At 46.4% G+C, this 22,504-nt stretch overlaps 1 protein-coding gene across 1 annotated transcript in view; it reads left to right on the top strand.

The window, feature by feature from the left end:
• Nucleotides 1–22,504, top strand: part of MED12L (mediator complex subunit 12L) — a 363,243-nt gene that overhangs the window by 309,507 nt on the left and 31,232 nt on the right. Inside the window, exons 37-39 of the mRNA XM_066347273.1 lie at nucleotides 3,093–3,455; nucleotides 8,598–8,694; nucleotides 10,317–10,546. Coding sequence (XP_066203370.1) covers nucleotides 3,093–3,455; nucleotides 8,598–8,694; nucleotides 10,317–10,546 — 690 coding nt within the window. The remainder of the gene's footprint in view (nucleotides 1–3,092; nucleotides 3,456–8,597; nucleotides 8,695–10,316; nucleotides 10,547–22,504) is intronic.

Raw genomic sequence — 22,504 nt, 5'->3', positions numbered from 1 at the left:
GAGAGATCGTCCTCCGTCACCCTCTATCCAGTTTTCTTTGTACCCCTCCCCCTCCCCCTCTCCCTCCTCCCCTCCCCCCACCCCCCGTAACCACCCCACTCCTGTCCATGTCTCTTAGTCTCGTTTTTATGTCCCACCAATGTATGGAATCCTGCAGTTCTTTTTTTTTTTTTTTGATTCACTTATTTCACTCCGCATAATGTTATCAAGATTCCACCATTCTGCTGTAAGTGATTCAATGTCATCATTTCTTCTAGCTGAATAGTATACCATGGTGTATATGTGCCCCATCTTCTTTATCCAGTCTTCTATTTTTTTTTTTACAGTGATTAAAAGCCTTTAAGCAAACTCTTGGCCAATACAGCAAGAATCCATAAAAGAGTAGTGTCCTTAAGATGTTCACCAAATCCAAGTTGGCCCCAACACCATGCCAAATCCCTGAAAAATGCAACCCAACCACAGTTCAGTCTGTTAGGAGCTGTCACAGGGAGCAGGAGTTCAGGAAAAGTCCACATCCAGGAAAAGTCCTCATGGCACTGGAATTGTTGTCACCATTCTATACTTTGCAGCTCACGTCCAAGTCCCAATGACTGCTGCTTCTAGCTGGTAATGATTCAGGTAGACTGGAAAAGCCATTTGCAGCATGCGTGGATATGGAGCTTCTGTTCTCCTCTGCCTGGAGAGATGAGACCGGGTTGCTTTTCCCTGGAGCTCTGCGACTGTGGCATGGTAAAGAGAACCTTGGGATACACTAAGCTGAATGGCAAAGGTAGATTCATAATAGAAGTTGACAAAAGGGGGAAAGAGAGCTATAAATTAGGAGTAGGTCCCAGCCTGAAATATGAGTGGGGCATTGAGGTAGGAGGGATAAAGGAAACACTATATATTAAGCATAGCAGCAGAAAATAGGACTATCAACACCCACAACAGAGATCTTTAAGGGAAGAATAAAAAACCTGACTATTCAGGCAAAACATAGTTAAGTGGCCCTTGTGCGAATGAGATCAGTTTACCTGCTTCTTGGAAGAAATACCATAGGCTCGTCCACAGTGTCGTAGATAGGGCCGACGACCCTGGGCACCTTCAGCCTTCAAAGGCAAACCCCAGCATTCTGGGCAAGGTTAGGTCATAGGTGGCTGGAGCAGGGCTGGAAGAGACTGAACCCTCCCTTAGAGGAGCGAGGGGAAAGCCCACCTTCCAGTGTCCCTGTTTGCCCACAGCAGAGGCATGTAAGCCTGGCAGGCTTTAGCTCAATGACCTTAGAGAAGGCAATTTTTATGGAGAAGTCTTTACATAGTAAACTATTTTGAGTCAAAAATGTTTAAAGTGATGATACTTTATTTCCTTACCAATTAAACAATATTTAACAAACACTTGATTTTGTATAAGATATTAAGGAAGGTGTTCGATAATACAAGAGTGGTCGGTAGAGAGCCACAGTGTGGTGAGACCTGTGTGTCACGGTGAGAGTGTTCGGGTCCCTGAGAAGGAGCCGTCACTATCACAAGAGAAGAAGGTAGTTAGAGCAGTGTCCCCGGGAGAGGTGACACTGCCATCATTTTTGAAGGACTCAGTTATCTGGGAGGTGTGGCAAGGGGCAGGGCTGACGCAGAGACAGGAGGAGTGCGAGTGCGCTCACAGGAGGAACGCCTGTGGCAGTCATTCGAGGACCTGCCCTGCCCACAGGGGCCGGCGCACTGGCACAGAGAGAAGAGGCTAGAACCCCGGGCCTGGGCATGGCAGGCTGGGTCCGCAGTGCCGGTGGGCTCCAGTGGTGAGACCTTGAGAAGCCATTTGGCGATGTGGTCTTGGCCCTAGCAGAGACGTCTCACCTCGAGACATTAGAACACAGTGTTTAGAGGCACTGAGCCCGGCTGTGGGTGCGGCCCCTGGTGGGACAGCCGTGCGGAGAAGAGCGGGAGAGCTCGTGCTCATGGAGCCCCGAGTAGTTACTTTTGGGGTCACGGTGAAGACAAGTGTTTTCAAACTGCCACGCCAGGGAAAGTACCAGAGGGACATCACCTATTAATGTTAAAACATAGACTTTTTTTTTTCTTTTGTATTTTTCTGAAGCTGGAAACGGGGAGAGACAGTCAGACAGACTCCCGCATGTGCCCAACCCGGATCCACCCGGCACGCCCACCAGGGGGCGATGCTCTGCCCACCAGGGGGCGATGCTCTGCCCCTCCGGGGCGTTGCTCTGCCGTGATCAGAGCCACTCTAGCGCCTGGGGCAGAGGCCAAGGAGCCATCCCCAGTGCCCAGGCCATCCCTGCTCCAATGGAGCCTTGGCTGCAGGAGGGGAAGAGAGAGACAGAGAGGAAGGAGGGGGGTGGGGTGGAGAAGCAAATGGGTGCTTCTCCTATGTGCCCTGGCCGGGAATCGAACCCGGGTCCCCCACACGCCAGGCCGACGCTCTACCGCTGAGCCAACCGGCCAGGGCCAAAACATAGACTTTTTATTTTCAGAAACAAAATAAGATTTTCTCTTCTGCACTCAGGAGTGATACACTTGAATTGAAGGACTTTATTTCTACCTGTTGGTCTGGGTTAATGCCGTAATAATATGACTTAGCTATTCAGCGACCAGCGTATTAAGTATCATGGTCGTTCCCTTTTGGATCAAGTCCATACGTGTTTGGATTAAAGTTCACTGGAGCCTAATTAGAGGCTGAATGTACCTTGACAGTTAAGTTTGGTTTTATCCTAAAAACAAAAATTAGATTCCAAAGGTTTGTAACTGATTGTAATTTCATGCAGTCATATCAACTTTGCAGCGTTTCTTAGCAATTATTTTTTTTTTCCTAAAAAAGCACTAAATGAAAAAAAATGGCTCTCTATGGTAAAGTACACTGGAACCACAGAACGGAATTTGAGGGTGTGGGTGCTGGTCGCTGCTGCCCAGTGATCTGTCTGTACCCCAGGACGGGGTAGGCTTGTCTGCTGTGTGCTAAGCCTCTCTCTGAGATCACCCCAACCCCCACCCCACCCCCCGGCCACACACAGCGTCCTCAGAATGCATGTCCCAAGCCAGCCTGGCCTCCGATCAGGAAAAGATCTGAGCGCGTGGTAACGGAGTGTCATTTCGCCACAGGGTCTCCAGGTGTCCACAAAGCAGAAGGTGTCCCCGTGGGACCTGTTTGAGGGTCAGAAGAACCCAGCCCCTCTGTCCTGGGCCTGGTTCGGGACCGTCCGCATGGACCGGAAGGTGATCAAGTACGAGGAGCAGCACCACCTGCTGCTGTACCACACGCACCCCACGCCAAAGCCCCGTACCTACTACCTCGAGCCACTGCCCCTGCCCCCCGAGGAGGAGGAGGAGGAGCCCGCCTCGCCCGTTTCTCAGGAACCAGAGAGGAAATCAGCGGAGCTGTCAGAGCAGGGAAAAACCACAACCGACGAGGAGAAGAAAACAAAGGGAAGAAAGCGCAAGACCAAGTCGAGCTCACGAGTGGACGTAAGCACGCGAGCACTGAGCGCAGGCCTCGCTGGTGTCCGGGTGGCGCCCTGCAAAGGCTGCTGAAGCAGTGGGGGCCTAGTGCCTAGAATTACCCCGATTCACAGAGTCGGAGTTCCAGCCCTAGTGCGTAGAATTACCCCGATTCACAGAGTCGGAGTTCCAGCCCTAGTGCGTAGAATTATCCCCATTCACAGAGTCAGAGTTCCAGCCCTAGTGCGTAGAATTACCCCGATTCACAGAGTCGGAGTTCCAGCCCTAGTGCGTAGAATTATCCCCATTCACAGAGTCGGAGTTCCAGCCCTAGTGCCTAGAATTACCCCGATTCACAGAGTCGGAGTTCCAGCCCTAGTGCGTAGAATTACCCCCATTCACAGAGTCGGAGTTCCAGCCCTAGTGCGTAGAATTACCCCGATTCACAGAGTCGGAGTTCCAGCCCTAGTGCGTAGAATTACCCCGATTCACAGAGTCGGAGTTCCAGCCCTAGTGCGTAGAATTACCCCCATTCACAGAGTCGGAGTTCCAGCCCTAGTGCGTAGAATTACCCCCATTCACAGAGTCGGAGTTCCAGCCCTAGTGCGTAGAATTATCCCCATTCACAGAGTCGGAGTTTCAGCCCTAGTGCGTAGAATTATCCCCATTCACAGAGTCGGAGTTCCAGCCCTAGTGCGTAGAATTACCCCGATTCACAGAGTCCGAGTTCCAGCCCTAGTGCGTAGAATTATCCCGATTCACAGAGTCGGAGTTCCAGCCCTAGTGCGTAGAATTACCCCCATTCACAGAGTCAGATTCCAGCCCTAGTGCGTAGAATTATCCCGATTCACAGAGTCGGAGTTCCAGCCCTAGTGCGTAGAATTATCCCCATTCACAGAGTCAGATTCCAGCCCTAGTGCGTAGAATTACCCCGATTCACAGAGTCGGAGTTCCAGCCCTAGTGCGTAGAATTACCCCCATTCACAGAGTCGGAGTTCCAGCCCTAGTGCGTAGAATTATCCCGATTCACAGAGTCGGAGTTCCAGCCCTAGTGCGTAGAATTATCCCCATTCACAGAGTCGGAGTTCCAGCCCTAGTGCGTAGAATTATCCCCATTCACAGAGTCGGAGTTCCAGCCCTAGTGCGTAGAATTACCCCGATTCACAGAGTCCGAGTTCCAGCCCTAGTGCGTAGAATTATCCCGATTCACAGAGTCGGAGTTCCAGCCCTAGTGCGTAGAATTACCCCGATTCACAGAGTCGGAGTTCCAGCCCTAGTGCGTAGAATTACCCCCATTCACAGAGTCGGAGTTCTAGGCCTAGTGCGTAGAATTACCCCGATTCACAGAGTCGGAGTTCCAGGCCTAGTGCGTAGAATTACCCCGATTCACAGAGTCGGAGTTCCAGCCCTAGTGCGTAGAATTACCCCCATTCACAGAGTCCGAGTTCCAGCCCTAGTGCGTAGAATTACCCCGATTCACAGAGTCGGAGTTCCAGCCCTAGTGCGTAGAATTACCCCGATTCACAGAGTCAGAGTTCCAGCCCTAGTGCGTAGAATTACCCCGATTCACAGAGTCGGAGTTCCAGGCCTAGTGCCTAGAATTACCCCCATTCACAGAGTCGGAGTTCCAGCCCTAGTGCGTAGAATTACCCCGATTCACAGAGTCCGAGTTCCAGCCCTAGTGCGTAGAATTACCCCGATTCACAGAAACGGAGTTCCAGGCCTAGTGCCTAGAATTACCCCCATTCACAGAGTCGGAGTTCCAGCCCTAGTGCGTAGAATTACCCCGATTCACAGAGTCGGAGTTCCAGCCCTAGTGCGTAGAATTACCCCGATTCACAGAGTCGGAGTTCCAGCCCTAGTGCGTAGAATTACCTCGATTCACAGAGTCGGAGTTCCAGCCCTAGTGCGTAGAATTATCCCGATTCACAGAGTCGGAGTTCCAGCCCTAGTGCGTAGAATTACCCCCATTCACAGAGTCGGAGTTCCAGCCCTAGTGCGTAGAATTACCTCGATTCACAGAGTCGGAGTTCCAGCCCTAGTGCGTAGAATTATCCCGATTCACAGAGTCGGAGTTCCAGGCCTAGTGCCTAGAATTACCCCCATTCACAGAGTCAGAGTTCCAGCCCTAGTGCGTAGAATTACCCCGATTCACAGAGTCGGAGTTCCAGCCCTAGTGCGTAGAATTACCTCGATTCACAGAGTCGGAGTTCCAGCCCTAGTGCATAGAATTATCCCGATTCACAGAGTCGGAGTTCCAGCCCTAGTGCGTAGAATTATCCCGATTCACAGAGTCGGAGTTCCAGCCCTAGTGCGTAGAATTATCCCCATTCACAGAGTCGGAGTTTCAGCCCTAGTGCGTAGAATTATCCCCATTCACAGAGTCGGAGTTCCAGCCCTAGTGCGTAGAATTACCCCGATTCACAGAGTCGGAGTTCCAGCCCTAGTGCGTAGAATTACCCCCATTCACAGAGTCGGAGTTCCAGGCCTAGTGCGTAGAATTACCCCGATTCACAGAGTCGGAGTTCCAGGCCTAGTGCGTAGAATTACCCCGATTCACAGAGTCGGAGTTCCAGCCCTATTGCCTAGAATTACCCCGATTCACAGAGTCGGAGTTCCAGCCCTAGTGTGTAGAATTATCCCCATTCACAGAGTCGGAGTTCCAGCCCTAGTGCGTAGAATTATCCCCATTCACAGAGTCGGAGTTCCAGCCCTAGTGTGTAGAATTACCCCCATTCACAGAGTCGGAGTTCCAGCCCTAGTGCGTAGAATTACCCCGATTCACAGAGTCGGAGTTCCAGCCCTAGTGCGTAGAATTATCCCCATTCACAGAGTCCGAGTTCCAGCCCTAGTGCGTAGAATTACCCCCATTCACAGAGTCGGAGTTCCAGCCCTAGTGCGTAGAATTACCCCGATTCACAGAGTCGGAGTTCCAGCCCTAGTGCGTAGAATTACCCCGATTCACAGAGTCGGAGTTCCAGCCCTAGTGCCTAGAATTACCCCGATTCACAGAGTCCGAGTTCCAGCCCTAGTGCGTAGAATTACCCCGATTCACAGAGTCGGAGTTCCAGGCCTAGTGCCTAGAATTACCCCCATTCACAGAGTCAGAGTTCCAGCCCTAGTGCGTAGAATTACCCCGATTCACAGAGTCGGAGTTCCAGCCCTAGTGCGTAGAATTACCCCGATTCACAGAGTCGGAGTTCCAGGCCTAGTGCCTAGAATTACCCCCATTCACAGAGTCGGAGTTCCAGCCCTAGTGCCTAGAATTACCCCCATTCACAGAGTCAGAGTTCCAGCCCTAGTGCGTAGAATTATCCGGATTCACAGAGTCGGAGTTCCAGCCCTAGTGCGTAGAATTACCCCCATTCACAGAGTCGGAGTTCCAGCCCTAGTGCCTAGAATTACCCCGATTCACAGAGTCGGAGTTCCAGCCCTAGTGCGTAGAATTATCCCGATTCACAGAGTCGGAGTTCCAGCCCTAGTGCGTAGAATTATCCCGATTCACAGACTCGGAGTTCCAGCTTTGGGTTTTTCTTCCTGTCCTTTTTGTAACTGTTTAATTTTAGGCTTCTGCGATGAATAATACTTAATATTTCAGTGCCTCATAATTTCTCAAATTTGAAACTTCAATTTTTCAAACCTATAAAATTTCATCCTCTTACATATTTTTATTGTAAACTGTGTCTGAGACAGCTATTATAGTTTGGGCAGTTGATATCTGTAGTATAGTAAAATAATAATTTTAAAAAACTACTTGCTTTTCCCCAGATAAACCTCCGTCTGATGCACTGGAGGGTGTTTCTGAGATTTCCTATTTGCCATTCCACCTTGTTTCTTTACTCTATTTTCAGATATTATAAAAGATAAACATAGCTTAACCCAGTTTCACTTCCTGCTTGCCTACTAGCCTTCCCTACTTAGAGCAACATTTTCTTTAGAGCAACAGAAATCTATGAGATGGTCATTTAGACAGAGCTTTCTAGAGCTTACAGAAGTAGTTTATAAAATATCTTTCCATTTAACCTCACCTGGAAAATCCTTGAGAGGCAACTGGAGACATTTTCCTCTGAAATTCAAGGGTGCTCTTGCTAGGCAGTGGAAACACTACTCACAATTTAGTGTATAGACATGATTATTTAGTGTTCACCTATGTCAAAGCCGAGCTAAGTCTTTTTCTCTCTGATAGCTTGGTGATGATGATTCTTCTAGAAACGAGCACCATCATGTCTGGATGTCACTTGAATGTCGGTGACATCTTTTCATCTAGTCTTCCTCCCATCATTCCTCTGTCTTGAAAGGGTTGCTCAAGGAGGTTCAGACTGCCACTCCCTGAAATCTGGGTCTCTGAGCCTGTCCAGCCACCCGGGTGGTTTTTTGTTTTTGTTCTTTTCAGATGCAAAAGATCTAGAATGCATCTCATCTCATTCCCCAAGTGAGTGGGCAGGTCCTGTCTCCTCCCGTGCTCCTCCCGAGGCCGCCCCTTCCCAGTACAATGGGGTGCAGGTTTTATTTCTCTGAACCTGTATTCTTCCTGCATCCTGAGGGCTAGACTGGAGGAGGGGTGGTGGGGGAGTAGAGACATTCAGGTGGGACCCTTAGCTCACAGGGCTGCTGTAAGGAAGGGAAGCCTGGAGCAGGAGGGGGGGGGGGTGTTTACGGGATGGGGGATGGGGCGGAGTCTGCTACACAGTGTGGTCTTGAAAAGTGGGAATGAGATGCTGCCCAGGCCAGGGACTGGTTCTGAAGTATGGTGGGCCTTCCAGCATGAGTCTGGTTCAGACCGCGGTCTCAGGAAGGGGGGCTTCATGACTAAAGATGTTCTTTCAGCTGTGGTTGGTAGTCAGTATGATATTTTAAATGTGCCCTCGCTATTTTAAAAACAAAGCTTAGAAAAGATTTATTTTCCCCTATTTCTTCCGCTGTAACCAAGGACTTTGAATTAAGGAAACGTGAGAACTTTAAACGGGTGTTTCGCACCCCCCCCCCCCAGGGGTGGCCTTAGCTGCCGGGTTGGCAGTTGTCTTGAACAATGAGATAGGACGAACTTGGGTTCGTTCTCTGTGTGGTGTGTGGAGATAAGTAACTTTCTGTTTTGACTTTATGTTGAAGGAGTATCCACAGAGCAACCTGTACCGAGTGCCTCCTAATTACTCACCCATTTCCTCCCAGATGATGCACCAGCCACAGTCTGCCTTGTGGGGCTACAACCTCATGGGGCAGCCCCAGCAGCCCGGCTTTTTCCTGCCCAGCCAGCCTCTTCCTCCAGGTACGTGAAGAGGGCCCCTCTGGTCCCAAGAGCTGAGACGGGGCCGCGTTCTTGCCCGGGGCTTTCCTTGCTGTTAACCTGAGCCGCCACCAAACTGGGAAGTTCCCAGAGCCCAGTGCTCAGCTGACGTTTCTGTAATTCTCTCTGTACGACATGTATTTTCTTCTTCTAAAATAAGGTTTCAGTTATGAGCCCATGTGCTTGATTTTGGAATTTCTATCCAGTGCTGGAAGGAAATTAGCTGCTGATGAAAATCTTCAGCCCTAACATACAAAGTTGATCCAAGTCTTATGTTAGGAAAATTAAAGGGAAGTAAATCTAGTCTAATCTTTTTAAAAAGTGTCCCTTGCCTGACCAGGCGGTGGCGCAGTGGATAGGGCGTCGGACTGGGATGCGGAGGACCCAGATTTGAGACCCCGAGGTCACCAGCTTGAGTGCGGGCTCATCTGGTTTGAGCAAAGCTCACCAGCTTGGACCCAAGGTCGCTGGCTCAAGCAAGGGGTTACTCGGTCTGCTGAAGGCCCACAGTCAAGGCACATATGAGAAAGCAATCAATGAACAACTAAGGTGTCGCAACGAAAAACTGATGTTTGATGCTTCTCATCTCTCGCTGTTCCTGTCTGTCCCTATCTATCCCTCTCTCTGACTCTCTGTCCCTGGAGAAAAAAAACAGTGTCCCTTGTCTAGTATAAAATGAGCCAATTAAGTTTTTATGAATTAGTTCCAATCTTGCTTCAACAAAAGTAACCTTGCCACGTTACTCAGATAGCCTTTCCATTTCTTTTGAAATGATCCTCAAATGCTTCTTACTTCATAAATCATACTGCTGATTGTGGTTTTGAGTATGTAAAAGAATGTTTTTTGAATGAACAGCTTTGAAATGTTTGTTTCCATCATATCTACTTTTATAAAAATAAAACATTTTCTGTGATGTATTTATATAGAAATTTTCTTACTTATGTACATTACAGAATGTAGACCATGTGGTGAATTGAAGGATTCAGCAAAGTTGAATTTTCTATCCCCTGAACTCTTAAAGGCATTTGACAAATAACATATGCAAAGTGTTAAGGATTTTCTTTGGTTTCTTAATAATTGCTATACTCAACATTTCTTGTTTATTTCTAGCCTTCAAAGAAAAGGTGTGTTTTATCTTTAGAATCGAGGTATTTGACGTCTCCAAGCATTTCAAGCTTCTAAAGCATTTTCCTGCCTCTCTCCTGTGAGACAGATATTTTGTTTTACCAGAGTAAAGAAGCTTAAATACCTGGAGCTTCAAATTTGTTTACAATTACAGAAGGGTTTCTATGCCTGGCGTAGGACACTTGGTAACACCTTCCTGAGGGCCTTGGGTGGTAACTTAAAGCCCCCTGATTCCCCAAGGATGCCCACAGCGCTGTGTCGGTCCAAGCGGGCCCCCGGGCAGTCGTTCAGATACTGGGGTTCCCTCCTACCCGCCCCCGGCCCGCCCTCTGGGAACTGTGCAGGTTACGTCTAGGGTGTTCTCCACTCAGTGGCCTGAAGTGAGGCTCAGGGGCTAGGCTTCTGCTCCTTGATCAAGTCAGGAAGACCTGCGGTGGCAGCATGTGTAGAAAGCCCTCCCCTTTTGGTCGCGTTGGCAGGTGGCTCCAGACTGGACCCCGCGGGCTCCTTTGTCCCCAGCAACACCAAGCAGGCGCTGTCGAACCTGCTGCAGCGGCGCTCGGGCGCCGTCATGCAGCCGCCGACCCTGCACGCCATCACGTCGCAGCAGCAGCTGATTCAGATGAAGCTCCTGCAGCAGCAGCAGCAACAGCAGCAGCAGCAGCAACAGCGGCTGCTCCGGCAGGCCCAGGCCCGGCCCTTCCCGCAGGTGCGTCTGCGCCTAGAGCTCCCGGTGGGCGTGGGCGTGGGCTGGGGGCGCGGGGGCGGGGGCGGGCACATCTCTCTCGCACAGGTGTGTAAAATGCTTTCCTCCCTTGCCTTTTGGTGTTGTCATCAATCAGATACGAACCCGGAACGGTTGGGTTCATTCAGAGTAGCCGTAAGGCAGAAAGGGGCGCTGGAGTCTATCAGGAGCAGCAGGACTTGCTTTCTTGAACTGACCTTTTCTGAGCTCACTCGGCCTTTTAACCAGCCCCGTGTTCTGTAGTGTGTTGGCCCTGCTTTCCTGTACTGCTGTCAGTTCACTGCTATGAGGTTGTGTCTCTAAGGCCCTGACGTTACTTACGTTTCCGCCTGCAGTGCCCTGGGCAGGCTCTTATTTTTATGGAATATTTGATGAAGTGTATAGCGGTCAAAGAATACATTACAGATAACTGTCAGTACATTCATATCTTTAAATTCTTGTTTGTATTATTTCTGTTTTTACACCCTATAACCCATGATCTTCAGCTTTTTATTGATTTTTTTATCTTATTTTTATTAATTTTAATGCAGTGACATTGATAAATCAGGGTACATATGTTCTGAGAAAACATCTCCAGATTATTTTGACATCTGATTATATTGCATACCCCTCACCCAAAGCCACGTTGTCTTCGGATCTTCAGCTTTTTATTTTTTTGTTTTTTTTTTTTTTTTTTTTTTTTTTTTTTTTTTTTTTTCATTTTTCTGAAGCTGGAAACAGGGAGAGACAGTCAGACAGACTCCCGCATGCGCCCGACCGGGATCCACCCGGCACGCCCACCATGGGGCGGCGCTCTGCCCACCAGGGGGCGATGCTCTGCCCATCCTGGGCGTCGCCATATTGCGACCAGAGCCACTCTAGCGCCTGGGGCAGAGGCCAAGGAGCCATCCCCAGCGCCCGGGCCATCTTTGCTCCAATGGAGCCTTGGCTGCGGGAGGGGAAGAGAGAGACAGAGAGGAAAGCGCGGCGGAGGGGTGGAGAAGCAAATGGGCGCTTCTCCTGTGTGCCCTGGCCGGGAATCGAACCCGGGTCCTCCGCACGCTAGGCCGACGCTCTACCGCTGAGCCAACCGGCCAGGGCCGGATCTTCAGCTTTTTAGACAGCAGTTCCTGTTTAACGAAGCAATGGCAGGAGTCCCACAGAACTTAGTACAGACTCACGAAGCCTACAAAGCCGTAAAAATCTTGGAAGTAAAAAGGAGGAGGGGGAGATTGTGACTGCTTTTTCTAGTTTCTACGTACTTTTTCTTAAAGGGCACTGCGATGACGGTGACAGTGATAATGACAGTGTTTGTACGCAGCTGTCGCTGCCGGAGCACTTGCTATGGGCCAGCACCGGCCAGGCCCTCAGGGATGTGGAGGCTTAGATCGCGCAGCACGCCTGGGAGTTAGGCGTCTGTAATGATCCTGGAGGAAGTCGCCAGTCCCCAGGTGTACCCTGCTGTAAGGAAAAAAAGAAACACAAACTTTTGAAATTTGCAAGAAATGCTGATGCTTTAAAAAACACTCCGTGTTTTGCGTAACTTCCTATGGATGTCTCCATTGTGTGACTGAGGGTCCTCCTGCGTTTGTCCCCTAAGTGATTGTGAGGTGTTGAGCGGTCAGACTCCCTAAGCGTCAGGTAAAATGGGCCTAAGTTGCTTCTTAACACAGAAATGATGAAGATTTGGTTAAAATATTTAAAAAGCTTTGGTTTGCTTAAGTAAGCATGCTTTTGAGCCATTTAAATCTCAGCGGGATTTTAGCTTGGGTAACCATCCCACTAAAATGAACTTAACCCCCTTTTAAAGCCATTTCAGCCTAAGTAAAACTTGCCTCCCAATAAGTTTATTTTTTCACGTCTACCTGTCTATCACAAGGTATAATTTACCTTAGTAATAGCCCACTTTCCCCACTTTCAAGCCATTGCTGCCTAGATTCAGTTTTGAATTGATCTGAGTGGTTCCTAGTACTGGGGGAAAGCTCGCTGTGTTTATAGGTAAACACACCCGTCCTGAAGAGGTGACTTCCTCTTGGAAACCATGGCATGAAATTCCCCCTACAGCAATTTTTTTCAAAAGGGAAATTTGATAAAATAGTGTGCGTGTAGTCAAAGGGATCCTTGCATGTTTGGAGAAGGCAGGCTTCTGACCTAAGACGGACCTGAGGCCCCCTTCCCTCACACGCGCCCCCCCCAGAAATGCCCAGCTCACTGTTGCCTCCTGTAGCACCAGAGATGCACACACTCCCCCCCAGAAATGCCCAGCTCACTGTTGCTGTCCTCCTGTAGCACCAGAGATGCACACGCTCCCCTCCCCCCAGAAATGCCCAGCTCACTGTTGCTGTCCTTCTGTAGCACCAGAGATGCACACGCTCCCCCCCCCCCCCGAAATGCCCAGCTCACTGTTGCTGTCCTTCTGTGGCACCAGAGATGCACTGCTTGTACAACTAGGAATTAACTGGTAGTTCAGTCTTTCTCTGATTCTCTGTACCACCTCTGTCCCAATACTGGATTTTTCTCTTTTTTATTTCTTCTTTCTTTTCTTCTTTTGCCTTTTGAGAAATCAGAGGTCCCTTCTTCAAGTAGTAAAAGATCAACTTTGTAGTACTTACTGATTATACACTGCTTACAAAAATTAGGGGATATTTTATTGCTTCATATTCATTATGAAATATCCCCTAATTTTTGTGAGCAGTTTGCAATACCTCCTTCTCCTCCTCCCCATCTATATTTTTTTTAACAGTTGAAACTTGTTTTAGAGTTTCTGAAGTGCTCTCATAAGCAAATCTATTTTTTTGTTTGTTTTCTCAATCACCATTGTTAAAATGCTGGAGAATTGAGCTAATGGTGTCCTCATAAGGAAGAGGACCGCACACGTGGTGCAGCCGTCCACTGGAGCGGGCGGTCCTGCGTGGAGGCATGGAGGTGGTGTGTGGCATCTGTCTGCACCTGGGAGGATCTCTCCTCGTAGGTCATGTGCAAGGTGCTGCTGTGCCTGCAGCCAGCTGGAGACGGTCCTGTGGGAGAGAGCGATCCTTGTGCTAACAACGGAAAATCTAGAATAAAACCAGAATTACATGGAATGTAACTAATTTTTGGCAGGAACATTTTCACAGGTTAGAGGCCGACACAAAATGTGATTCTCTCTAGCAACATAAGAAATTTTATGTTTCTTTCCATTTTTGGCTTATAGGGAAAATGACACCAGTATTATTTTTTCTTCTTATCCTCGTAATATTCTAATTACAGAAATCCATTTTCTTAAATGTAACAAATGTGTTAGAGAATTTCCACTTATCTTAAGACTGATCTTGCAATTTTAACAGATGCTTTTAAAAATTAACTAGTTTCTCCAAGCCTCAGGATAGGACTGCTCTCCAGGCCAGTGGCCTGTGGCCCACTTGGTCCCTGCGTCTCTAGTGGTCTGGGTATTATCCACCAGCTCATCTGACAGCTGTCCCTCTGAGTGCTTCCAGAAACGGCTCCGGCCTGGACCTGCTGTGGTTGTTGGAAAACCTTGGTGGGCAGGGAGGACATAAACTCCTGCTTTCTGGTTGTATCTCAGAACTTGCGGAGTTTCCCTGAGCCTCTTCCGTCTAAGGAGAGGTGATGCATGGAGCCATCCTCTAGTCTTAGCTGGTGTGCGATGACTTTGCAGATGCCATTCTAAAACCACTGATTCTGCTGCAGAAGCTGGGTATCAGCTTCATTGGCCATGGAATTTTCTGTTATAAACCATCTTGTATTTGCTCAGGAATGTATTAAGACATTAGTATAGTGGCTGGGAAACAGGTGCTAATAGCATGGATATTAGGTATCTTTAATCAGATTAGTTGACATAATGCTTGTTATATAACCAAGTGTATTTTCTTATAGCTTTAGTGTAGTGTATATCAACATGCACACATTTGGGCAAGAAAACTTGTTTTCATTCTTAGTTCCAGTTTTCATCTGATTACTCTTCCTGCCTTACTCTGTGTCCCTGTTACAGTGGGTCTCAGTGCAGTGATTACGTTACCTTTCCGTGCCTCAGAGTCTCGTCTGTAAAGTGGAGCTAATGCAATATTTACCTTATAGGGTTCTTGTGAAATTAATTACTTAATTCATTTAACAGCTCTTAGAACAGTGGCTGGCTCATAGTAAGTGCTCAGAAAATATTAACTGCCATAGTTACTCTCACTGTTTTATTGGTATTATTTTATGGTTGTAGTATTTTGGAGAAAATACCTATCACATAAAAATAACCTTTATTTTCTCAAACATGTTAAGGATAAAAGAGAATAAAAGCACACTAAAGGCTTCCCTTGTATAATTACATTAATCATCCTGAAAAAGATTGGTGCTTAGTGACCAATAAAAAGAAATCTTATATAGAGTTTTTCCTCGTAGCCATTTTGGTTTCTTAGACCAGTATGTTTTTACTGTCTAAGTGCTGCGATACACACTTTAGGGGGGCTCATTCCAACTTCAGTATTGAGAATATCACTTTTATTTTCTATATAGCCTATGAGAACTATCACAAAATATAGGGTATCGGTTATAACATTGCAGAATGCTGCTTAAATTGTGTACTAGTCACCTTTTCTGTATCCAGTACTTTTCCTCCAGCCAAAAGGACCCCCACCATATCAGTCTCCTGGGGAACAGGCTTTTTCGCACAGGAAAGGGACAATTTTATGCCTTGGCTTACAGCAGGGGTCCCCAAACTACGGCCCCCTGAGGCCATTTATCCGGCCCCCGCCGCACTTCCAGAAGGGGCACCTCTTTCATTGGTGGTCAGTGAGAGAAGCATAGTTCCCATTGAAATACTGGTCAGTTTGTTGATTTAAATTTACTTGTTCTGGGTCTTTTAAATATTGTATTTGTTCCCGTTTTGTTGTTGTTGTTTTTTTACTTTAAAATAAGATATGTGCAGTGTGCATAGGGATTTGTTCATAGTCCAGCCCTCCAATGGTCTGAGGGACAGTGAACTGGCCCCCTGTGTAAAAAGTTTGGGGACCCCTGGCTTACAGTATCACTTTTTCCCGATTTCTCCCCTTTGATGCGCAAAATCATTTTGTGTGACAATCAATGCCAGACAGTTGAAGACTCCAAAGAAAGACAAATGTATGTTTAGCTTAAATTGATGGAGACAAATTTGAAAGGAAGCAATTGGTTACAGACTTCAGATAATAATTCAGAAGCATTTCCAGGACGGCAAAGAGGAAGATTTCTGACAGCACACAGAAACAATGTGCCCAGTTACAGCTAGTGGTTACTTGTAATTTATCACCCATGGGGCAGGTGCCAATCATTCCTGTGCGTCCAAATAAAGGCATTAGGTAACTCACTGAACAAACACAGCGGCTGAGTCAACCTCCCAGAGCTGCCAGCTCCTGGGCAACAGTGATGCCGTAACTTCCTAACACATGCCTCTTGGATTGATGAAGCCATTTAAGGCGATTAACCGAGCTTTTTGTCTGGCAACGGATCTCCTCCCCTACGGCTGTGGTATCACCTTGGAACAGCTTGTTTCCTTCCTCTGCCCCCTCCCTCCTGCTCCTTCTTGCACAGTGTATTCCAGATGTGCAGGTGAGAGTAGAACCTAACACAGGAAACTCCGATCTCCCTACCGCCTCATTTTATTAAAAATGTTCTGCCGTATTTGGTCTAGATAATTAAAAAAAATAATTTTATGGTGAGGCACCCTGTCTCCTCATTTCTGTTGTATCCTGTAAAGAGGTAACCGTCGTGAATTTAGTGCTTTTCTTATGAATGTTCTTATACTTGCATCTTTTTCCGTTCACTGACATAAACATCGAATGGATTACTTTCACATTTGACACTACCATCTCCCATGTATTATTGTATTGTTTCCCGACTTTGTGTTTCGACTAATGTTGATTTACAGCAACTTTGTTACACTTTTATTCATCTGTTCGTTCTGGTTGGATGCCATTCCATTATGAATACGAACATTTATCCATTCTCCTATTGGGTGTCATTTAAGTTATTTCCAGTGATTTCTAACTCTTCACAGTGCTACAGTAAACATTTTTATATATTTCTTCCGTGTTTGGAGAATTCTAGGGTTTGTTCTGGGAAGTGGAAATGCCAATTTGATTTCCAAAGTGATAGTGATTCCCGTAAGTCATGAGCGTTTTCCTTTCTCAGCATCCTCACCGACCCTTGAAATGGTCCAACCTTACTTGTCTCATTCAGAGCATGTGAAATGGTATCGCATTATGACATTTTAATTTGTATTTCTTAGCTACCTGTGAGTTTAGGCATTTTTTTTTTATAACTTTACTAGCTATTCAGTTTCTCCCATCTATAATTTTTCTAATTATATAATATAATTTTATCATATTTCAAAATAATTTGACTTTTATTTGATAACAGTAGGCAAACTAGTCTTGTTGAAACAGATCTTGAGTTTTGACATTGTCTTTAATGCATGTTACTCATAGAATGTAATTTATAAACATCTCAGTGACAAGAAATGCACGTAGGAGGAGAAAACCACCAAACTAGTAAATCTGTCCGAAACCCTTTGATTCTGTTCCTTGGATGGAAACCCCATCCGGGAAGTGGGGTGTTTGCTCACTCCTTATTATCTGGTATTTCTCTGTTTGTCTGAATAATAAGGAAGGTGCTAATTTTATTTGCTGAAATTGTGATTAGGCAACTATAATGATCTATAAGATGGTGTGCACAGCTTGATGGGGGGGGGGGGTGAGAGCTGTCCACTAACACGTAGGCGGGTGTCAGACTTAAAGACAAATCCGCAGATACAGAGAATCGTGTGCCTTCCCCCAGAATGGTGAGAACAGGTATCATTTGCTTGGGGAATTCCTCCTATAATTTCCAGTCCTTAGCATACTAAAATACTGTCTCTCTTTGGGTTGAGAATCCTTTGCCTCGTTTCTGTCTCTGAAACTCAGTGAACATAAAATGTTTAGCGGCTCAGGCACAATGTCACTTAGACGCTGTTGATAAGAATGATTAAACTGGGAATTTCCCCTGAGCATTTCATTCTGTTTTCTAAATCGGATTCCCTGTCAATGTGTGAACGCTGGCGGTGCTGTAAATATCTGCTGTCTGTTTTGGTTGATGGAATGTGTGGTGAGCCCGATGTTCTGTTTACAGTTTCATTCACTGGGACCAGAGCTCTCTAGTGACAGGCAGTCCCCGAGTTATGGATGAGACAGGCTCTGTAGGTTTGTTCGTAAGCTGAGTTTGTCTGTAAGTTGGAACAAGTGTGTTTACCTATTAAATGCAACTTAGACAGATGTTTGTCTTAGCGTGGTATTTATTTTTACCTTTCCTTGTTGTACAGACTTAAACATGTTCAAACCTACAGAGCCTGTCTCGTCCGTAGCCCAGGGACTGCCTGTCATCCTCCAGTAATTTGTGGCCTGCTGACTGCCCCCTTTATGTCTTGTCCATTCAGTGTGACCTGAACGTCCCGAGCTGTCCCGCTGGCTCTAGGCCAGAGAGGACGCAGGCTCCTGGGTGTCTGCTGGGGAACCGATGGCCCTTCGCTGCAGGGAGCATCAGTGTGTGCCCTCTCCTCTACTTCTTTTGTGTCACCGTTTAACCTCCCGCTGTGACCGTTCATAACGTGAATATTACCATATTGCTTTTCAGCGTCCCCGACCATGGTGGTGTCGTTGGGCATATGAAATAATCAGACCTCTGTCGGGCCCGGGTTGACACTGACCTGAAGTGAACTGTGTCGTGTGTGTTCTGCTACCCAGTCACCAGGCTGAGAAATCTTATCTGTCCTGTCTGCTGTTCTCTCACTGTCCCCTTCTGTAGGACTTCTGTCACTCTGCGGTCTCCCTTCTGGAAGACTTTGACAACATAATGGTAACACCCCTGCCGTCATTCCTTTTTCTTTCTTTCTTCCTTTTTTTTTTTTAAGTAAACTTTTAAAGCATTACTCTTTGAACATCCATATGAGAAGCGGGTTCTTCTCTAGCTGGTAATGATTCTAGTCTTCATTTCACCGTTCCTCACTTGGTGTACGTTTCAGACCGTAACACAAACTCATGAATGCCTTGACCATGTGTGATCGAGCGGCACCTCTCTCTGTAAGCTCTCCGCTTGGACTGCCTCATTGAGCTCCATCGTCTGTGTGTCTGGTGTGGACGCCGGGGGACGCTCGCGGCCCGCGCTGGGGGAGCGCAGCCCCGTCTGTGCCCCTGCGCCTCGGTGCCGGCTCCGAGCGCGTCCGCCCCGCCCCCGCGCCTCTCTCCGTGGCGGCTCCCATCAGCAGTGGAGGACCGCATGGCATGCTGACTCACAGGCCGGTGCAAGAAAACGGAAACTGTGGTTGTGAAACGTGCCCTTCCCATCACATCCCACTTGCCGGCTGTTCCAGACCTCTCGACACAGAGCATCATTTCCGTTTTCTTCCCAGTGCGGAGAGTGTGTCCTTTCAAGCATAGGCCTTGTGCATGCGTGTCCCGAGACCCCCCTCTCCTGCTTTGCCTGGGCTAGCTAAGAGTGCATGTTTTGCGTTAAATTACTTATAGGTTTCTGTATCAGGTAGCCAACTTACAACATAAACCCAAGAAGCATTAGAATAAAAAAGAGCACACATCTCAGATGTGAATGTAAGTCAACTTGTTTCACTGCCAGTTTAATGGGGATGATTTTCTGTACCTTGGTGAAAATATCCTTAACTTCATATCTAAGCTTTGAAAATATTGACGTGATTAAATACTTGTTATACAGGCAATTTCTTTAAGTTATTTCTGCAAGGAAAGTTTGGAGACTATTCTGAAAATCACTTTTTCTATCAACTTTTGACACTTGGTATTATTGTAGAGAGAGCAGGTGAGGTTTTTATTTGTTTCAAAACTTGAATTATATACATTATCAAATTTAAAACTATTCTGGAGGTAGTTTATATTTATTGTTCAGATGATAATGTAATTCAGATAGGAAACAATTTATACCAATCATTGGTTTTACTTTTAAAAAAGTAGACAAAATATTTTGTTGAGTGTTTAAAGTCAGAAGGGTCTATAATTTCTGTATTTGATCAAATTAATAGAAATATGTACATATATCTTTGCATTACTTTTCACCATTCTTACTGCCCTTCAGTATTCTCCAATATTAGAAATTTAATGCATATACTCAACCAGTCATTATAGGCATTATTTATGGACATGGTAATAGAATATACAGTATTGTGAAAGTTCATTTTATATGAGATGTGGGGTTTTTTTAGAATGAATCCAGCTGTTACTGTTTAGTTCAGCTGTTACTCTTACTGTTAATTGATTTTCAACCATTTATACTTGATGTGAAAGCTTTATAAGAGAATTGAGCCTAACTGGTCATCAAGATCTCTTGTGATTATAGAATTTTCTCTGTTGTCTCAGATCAGATCACCCAGCATGGCACGAAGCCCATCGTTTCTGAGTCACGTCGTGTGGTTTAAGCTTTGAGCACCACGACTCCGCACCTGCCAAGCTCACGTTACAAACAAAGCTCTTTTTGCTGGATGACTCATAAAACACTACCCACTGGTTTTCATTGAGTAGCTTTTATTATTATTCCTAAATCAGCAGTTTCAGAACCGGAGTCACAAACTCCATTGTTGTTTTAGGTATAGCTTGTCCCCCTACTTGTAACCCTTAGACACTATTGAAAAGTTACTAATTACAGATTTGGAAATAAATGCATCACTAGTGAATAGAGAGGCTAGAAACTTTTTGATTCTGTAATGCTTCTGTCTGCTGGTTGGTGCACGAGCAGTTCTCCTTCAGAAGGAGATTTCACATTTGCCCCATTGGCTGAGGGAATGCTGATGAACAGAGCAGACCTCAGAAGAACGAATATTATGTCTGAGGATGATTTGTCAAATGTGTAACTTTTACTAGATAGATGTGTTAACTTCAAGTGTTCCAAAGGGCCTCTGGGTCAGCATCGCTCCGGGCTCAGCTACTTCTCTTCCCTAATTATACGTAAGCAGTAGAGAAAATTGTTCTTTTGAAAGGCCAGGAAAATGAGTCAGTTTTGAACAGCACCGCTTTTTTTTAGAAGTTTTCAGGAAGTGGAACTTTTTGAAAATATAGTGGATTTATATTTCCTACATAAGGCAAACCCAAAGCGAAGTATAGAAAGGCACACTAGAGAGGCCACGTGTAGACACTCACCTCAGGTGACAGTGTCGAGGGCGGCCTGTGTGATTCTCGGAATTTCCCCACTAACCATGGAGTATTCATTCCCTTAGCACGGGGAAGCTGGGCGCCTGAGCGTGGGAGGCGGAGCCAGGGCGCAGATGTGTATTTTCTCTCTCAGTGATGGGCTTGGAGTCATATGGCACCTGGCCAGGCACACACATTTTGTCAAAGCACAGCCTCCTGGATTGTTTGCACCATCAAAATAGGAAATGAATGTTGCCCTGATTGTTTCAGTTAAACAGAATAAATTAAAGGGGCTGGGGGGGGTGGCGGAGTGAACCAGTCTCTAGATATTTATGCAGCTAGAAAGAAGTAGGCATTTGAATACTAGATGCCAAAAATTAAATTTAAAAAATGAGTTTTTAAATCAAAAGATGGTACTAAAAAAATACGGAGCAATCGGAAGGCACTTGGTAGACTAACTTATGCTTGATTAAAAATAACATAAAAGGAGATTTTCCAAAAGTAACAGATGAATGAATTATTTATAACTAAAGTGACCGTGTCTCCCAGTTTGCCTGCCATGATCCCGCTGGCCCCTGCTGTCCTGGCCTGTCCCAGTGTGGATGATCAGTCCCTTCTCGATCAAATGCAGTAAAACCACCCCCACCAACACCAAAAACCTTTTATTAAATATGAATCCTTAGTTCCCTTGCTTATTCCTTGCACGTTATGATCCTTGTTGAGCATTTGTGAGATCTTTCAAGTTACTAAGGGACTTCCTCATTCTTTTCCCCAGCAAGCTGAAATGTTTCTGCAAACTGAAATAACGCGTTCCTGGCTTTATTCTGGGGAAACCAGAGACCAGTAGGGGCCATTTCAGTTGAGTGGAAGGGACTGGGGTAATTTCCAGAACAGTGCAGGGCAACATCTGATGAAGAGCTACTCACAGAGCATTTAGAGAATGTTAGCCAGCTGGGGTGTTTGTGATTCCCTCAGGGAAGACTTTGCAGAGCAGAATTATTACCTACGGTGCTTAGAGTAGGTGCAGGTGGGAACACACTGTGTTCACAAATGAAGAGGTAACCTTTAGACAGTGGTTGAGAACGCATGATTTTTGGAATGTAAAAACTAATTTGAAATTTTTTATCCTTTTCTCCTTGCTTCTTTGGAAGTTATGGTGCTTTTTCCTTGAATGTTAATTTAGTGGGTTTTAAATCTTTTTGTTTTTTTTTTTTGTTTTTTTTTTGTTTTTTTTTTTTGAGAGAGAGAGAGTCAGAGACAGACAGGAAGACAGAAAGATGAGAAGCATCAACTCGTAGTTGTGGCACGTTTTAGTTGTTCATTGATTGCTTCTCATGTGTGCCCTTGACGGGGGGGGGGGGGGGATGCAGCTGAGCCAGTGACCCCTTGCTCAAGCCAGCCACCTTGAGCTTCAAGCCAGTGACCATGTGTTGGAATCCACGAGAGTCCGAAAAACCAGAGCAACAGGCTTTATTGGAAGGAAGAAAGGAACCCTGCTGGGCACTTCTTCCGGGGAGAAGAGCCGCAGTACAAGCTAGGGAGATGAGTTTATAGGATTAAAAGGAGTGTTGAGTCAAAGTCCTGGTATGCTTCCTTCTGCAGTTTTATGATACCGGCTTCTTGGAACGCTTCTCCTCGGAGCGGCCGACCAGCTTCCTAGAACTTTTCTGTTTCAGGGGCGATAGTCCAGTAAGTAAGGGTGGGGTCAGATAGACAAGCGGAACAGCAAAGGGCAGCCTGGAAGTCCTGATGAATTCATGTGTCTATCACCATGGGGTCATGTCTGTGATCCCACACT

This window comes from Saccopteryx leptura, chromosome 8 (genome assembly GCF_036850995.1).
Source record: "Saccopteryx leptura isolate mSacLep1 chromosome 8, mSacLep1_pri_phased_curated, whole genome shotgun sequence".
In the NCBI taxonomy this organism is placed as follows: domain Eukaryota; kingdom Metazoa; phylum Chordata; class Mammalia; order Chiroptera; family Emballonuridae; genus Saccopteryx; species Saccopteryx leptura.
Note: the sequence above shows the minus strand (reverse complement) of the source record. Positions and strands in the feature narration are given on the sequence as shown.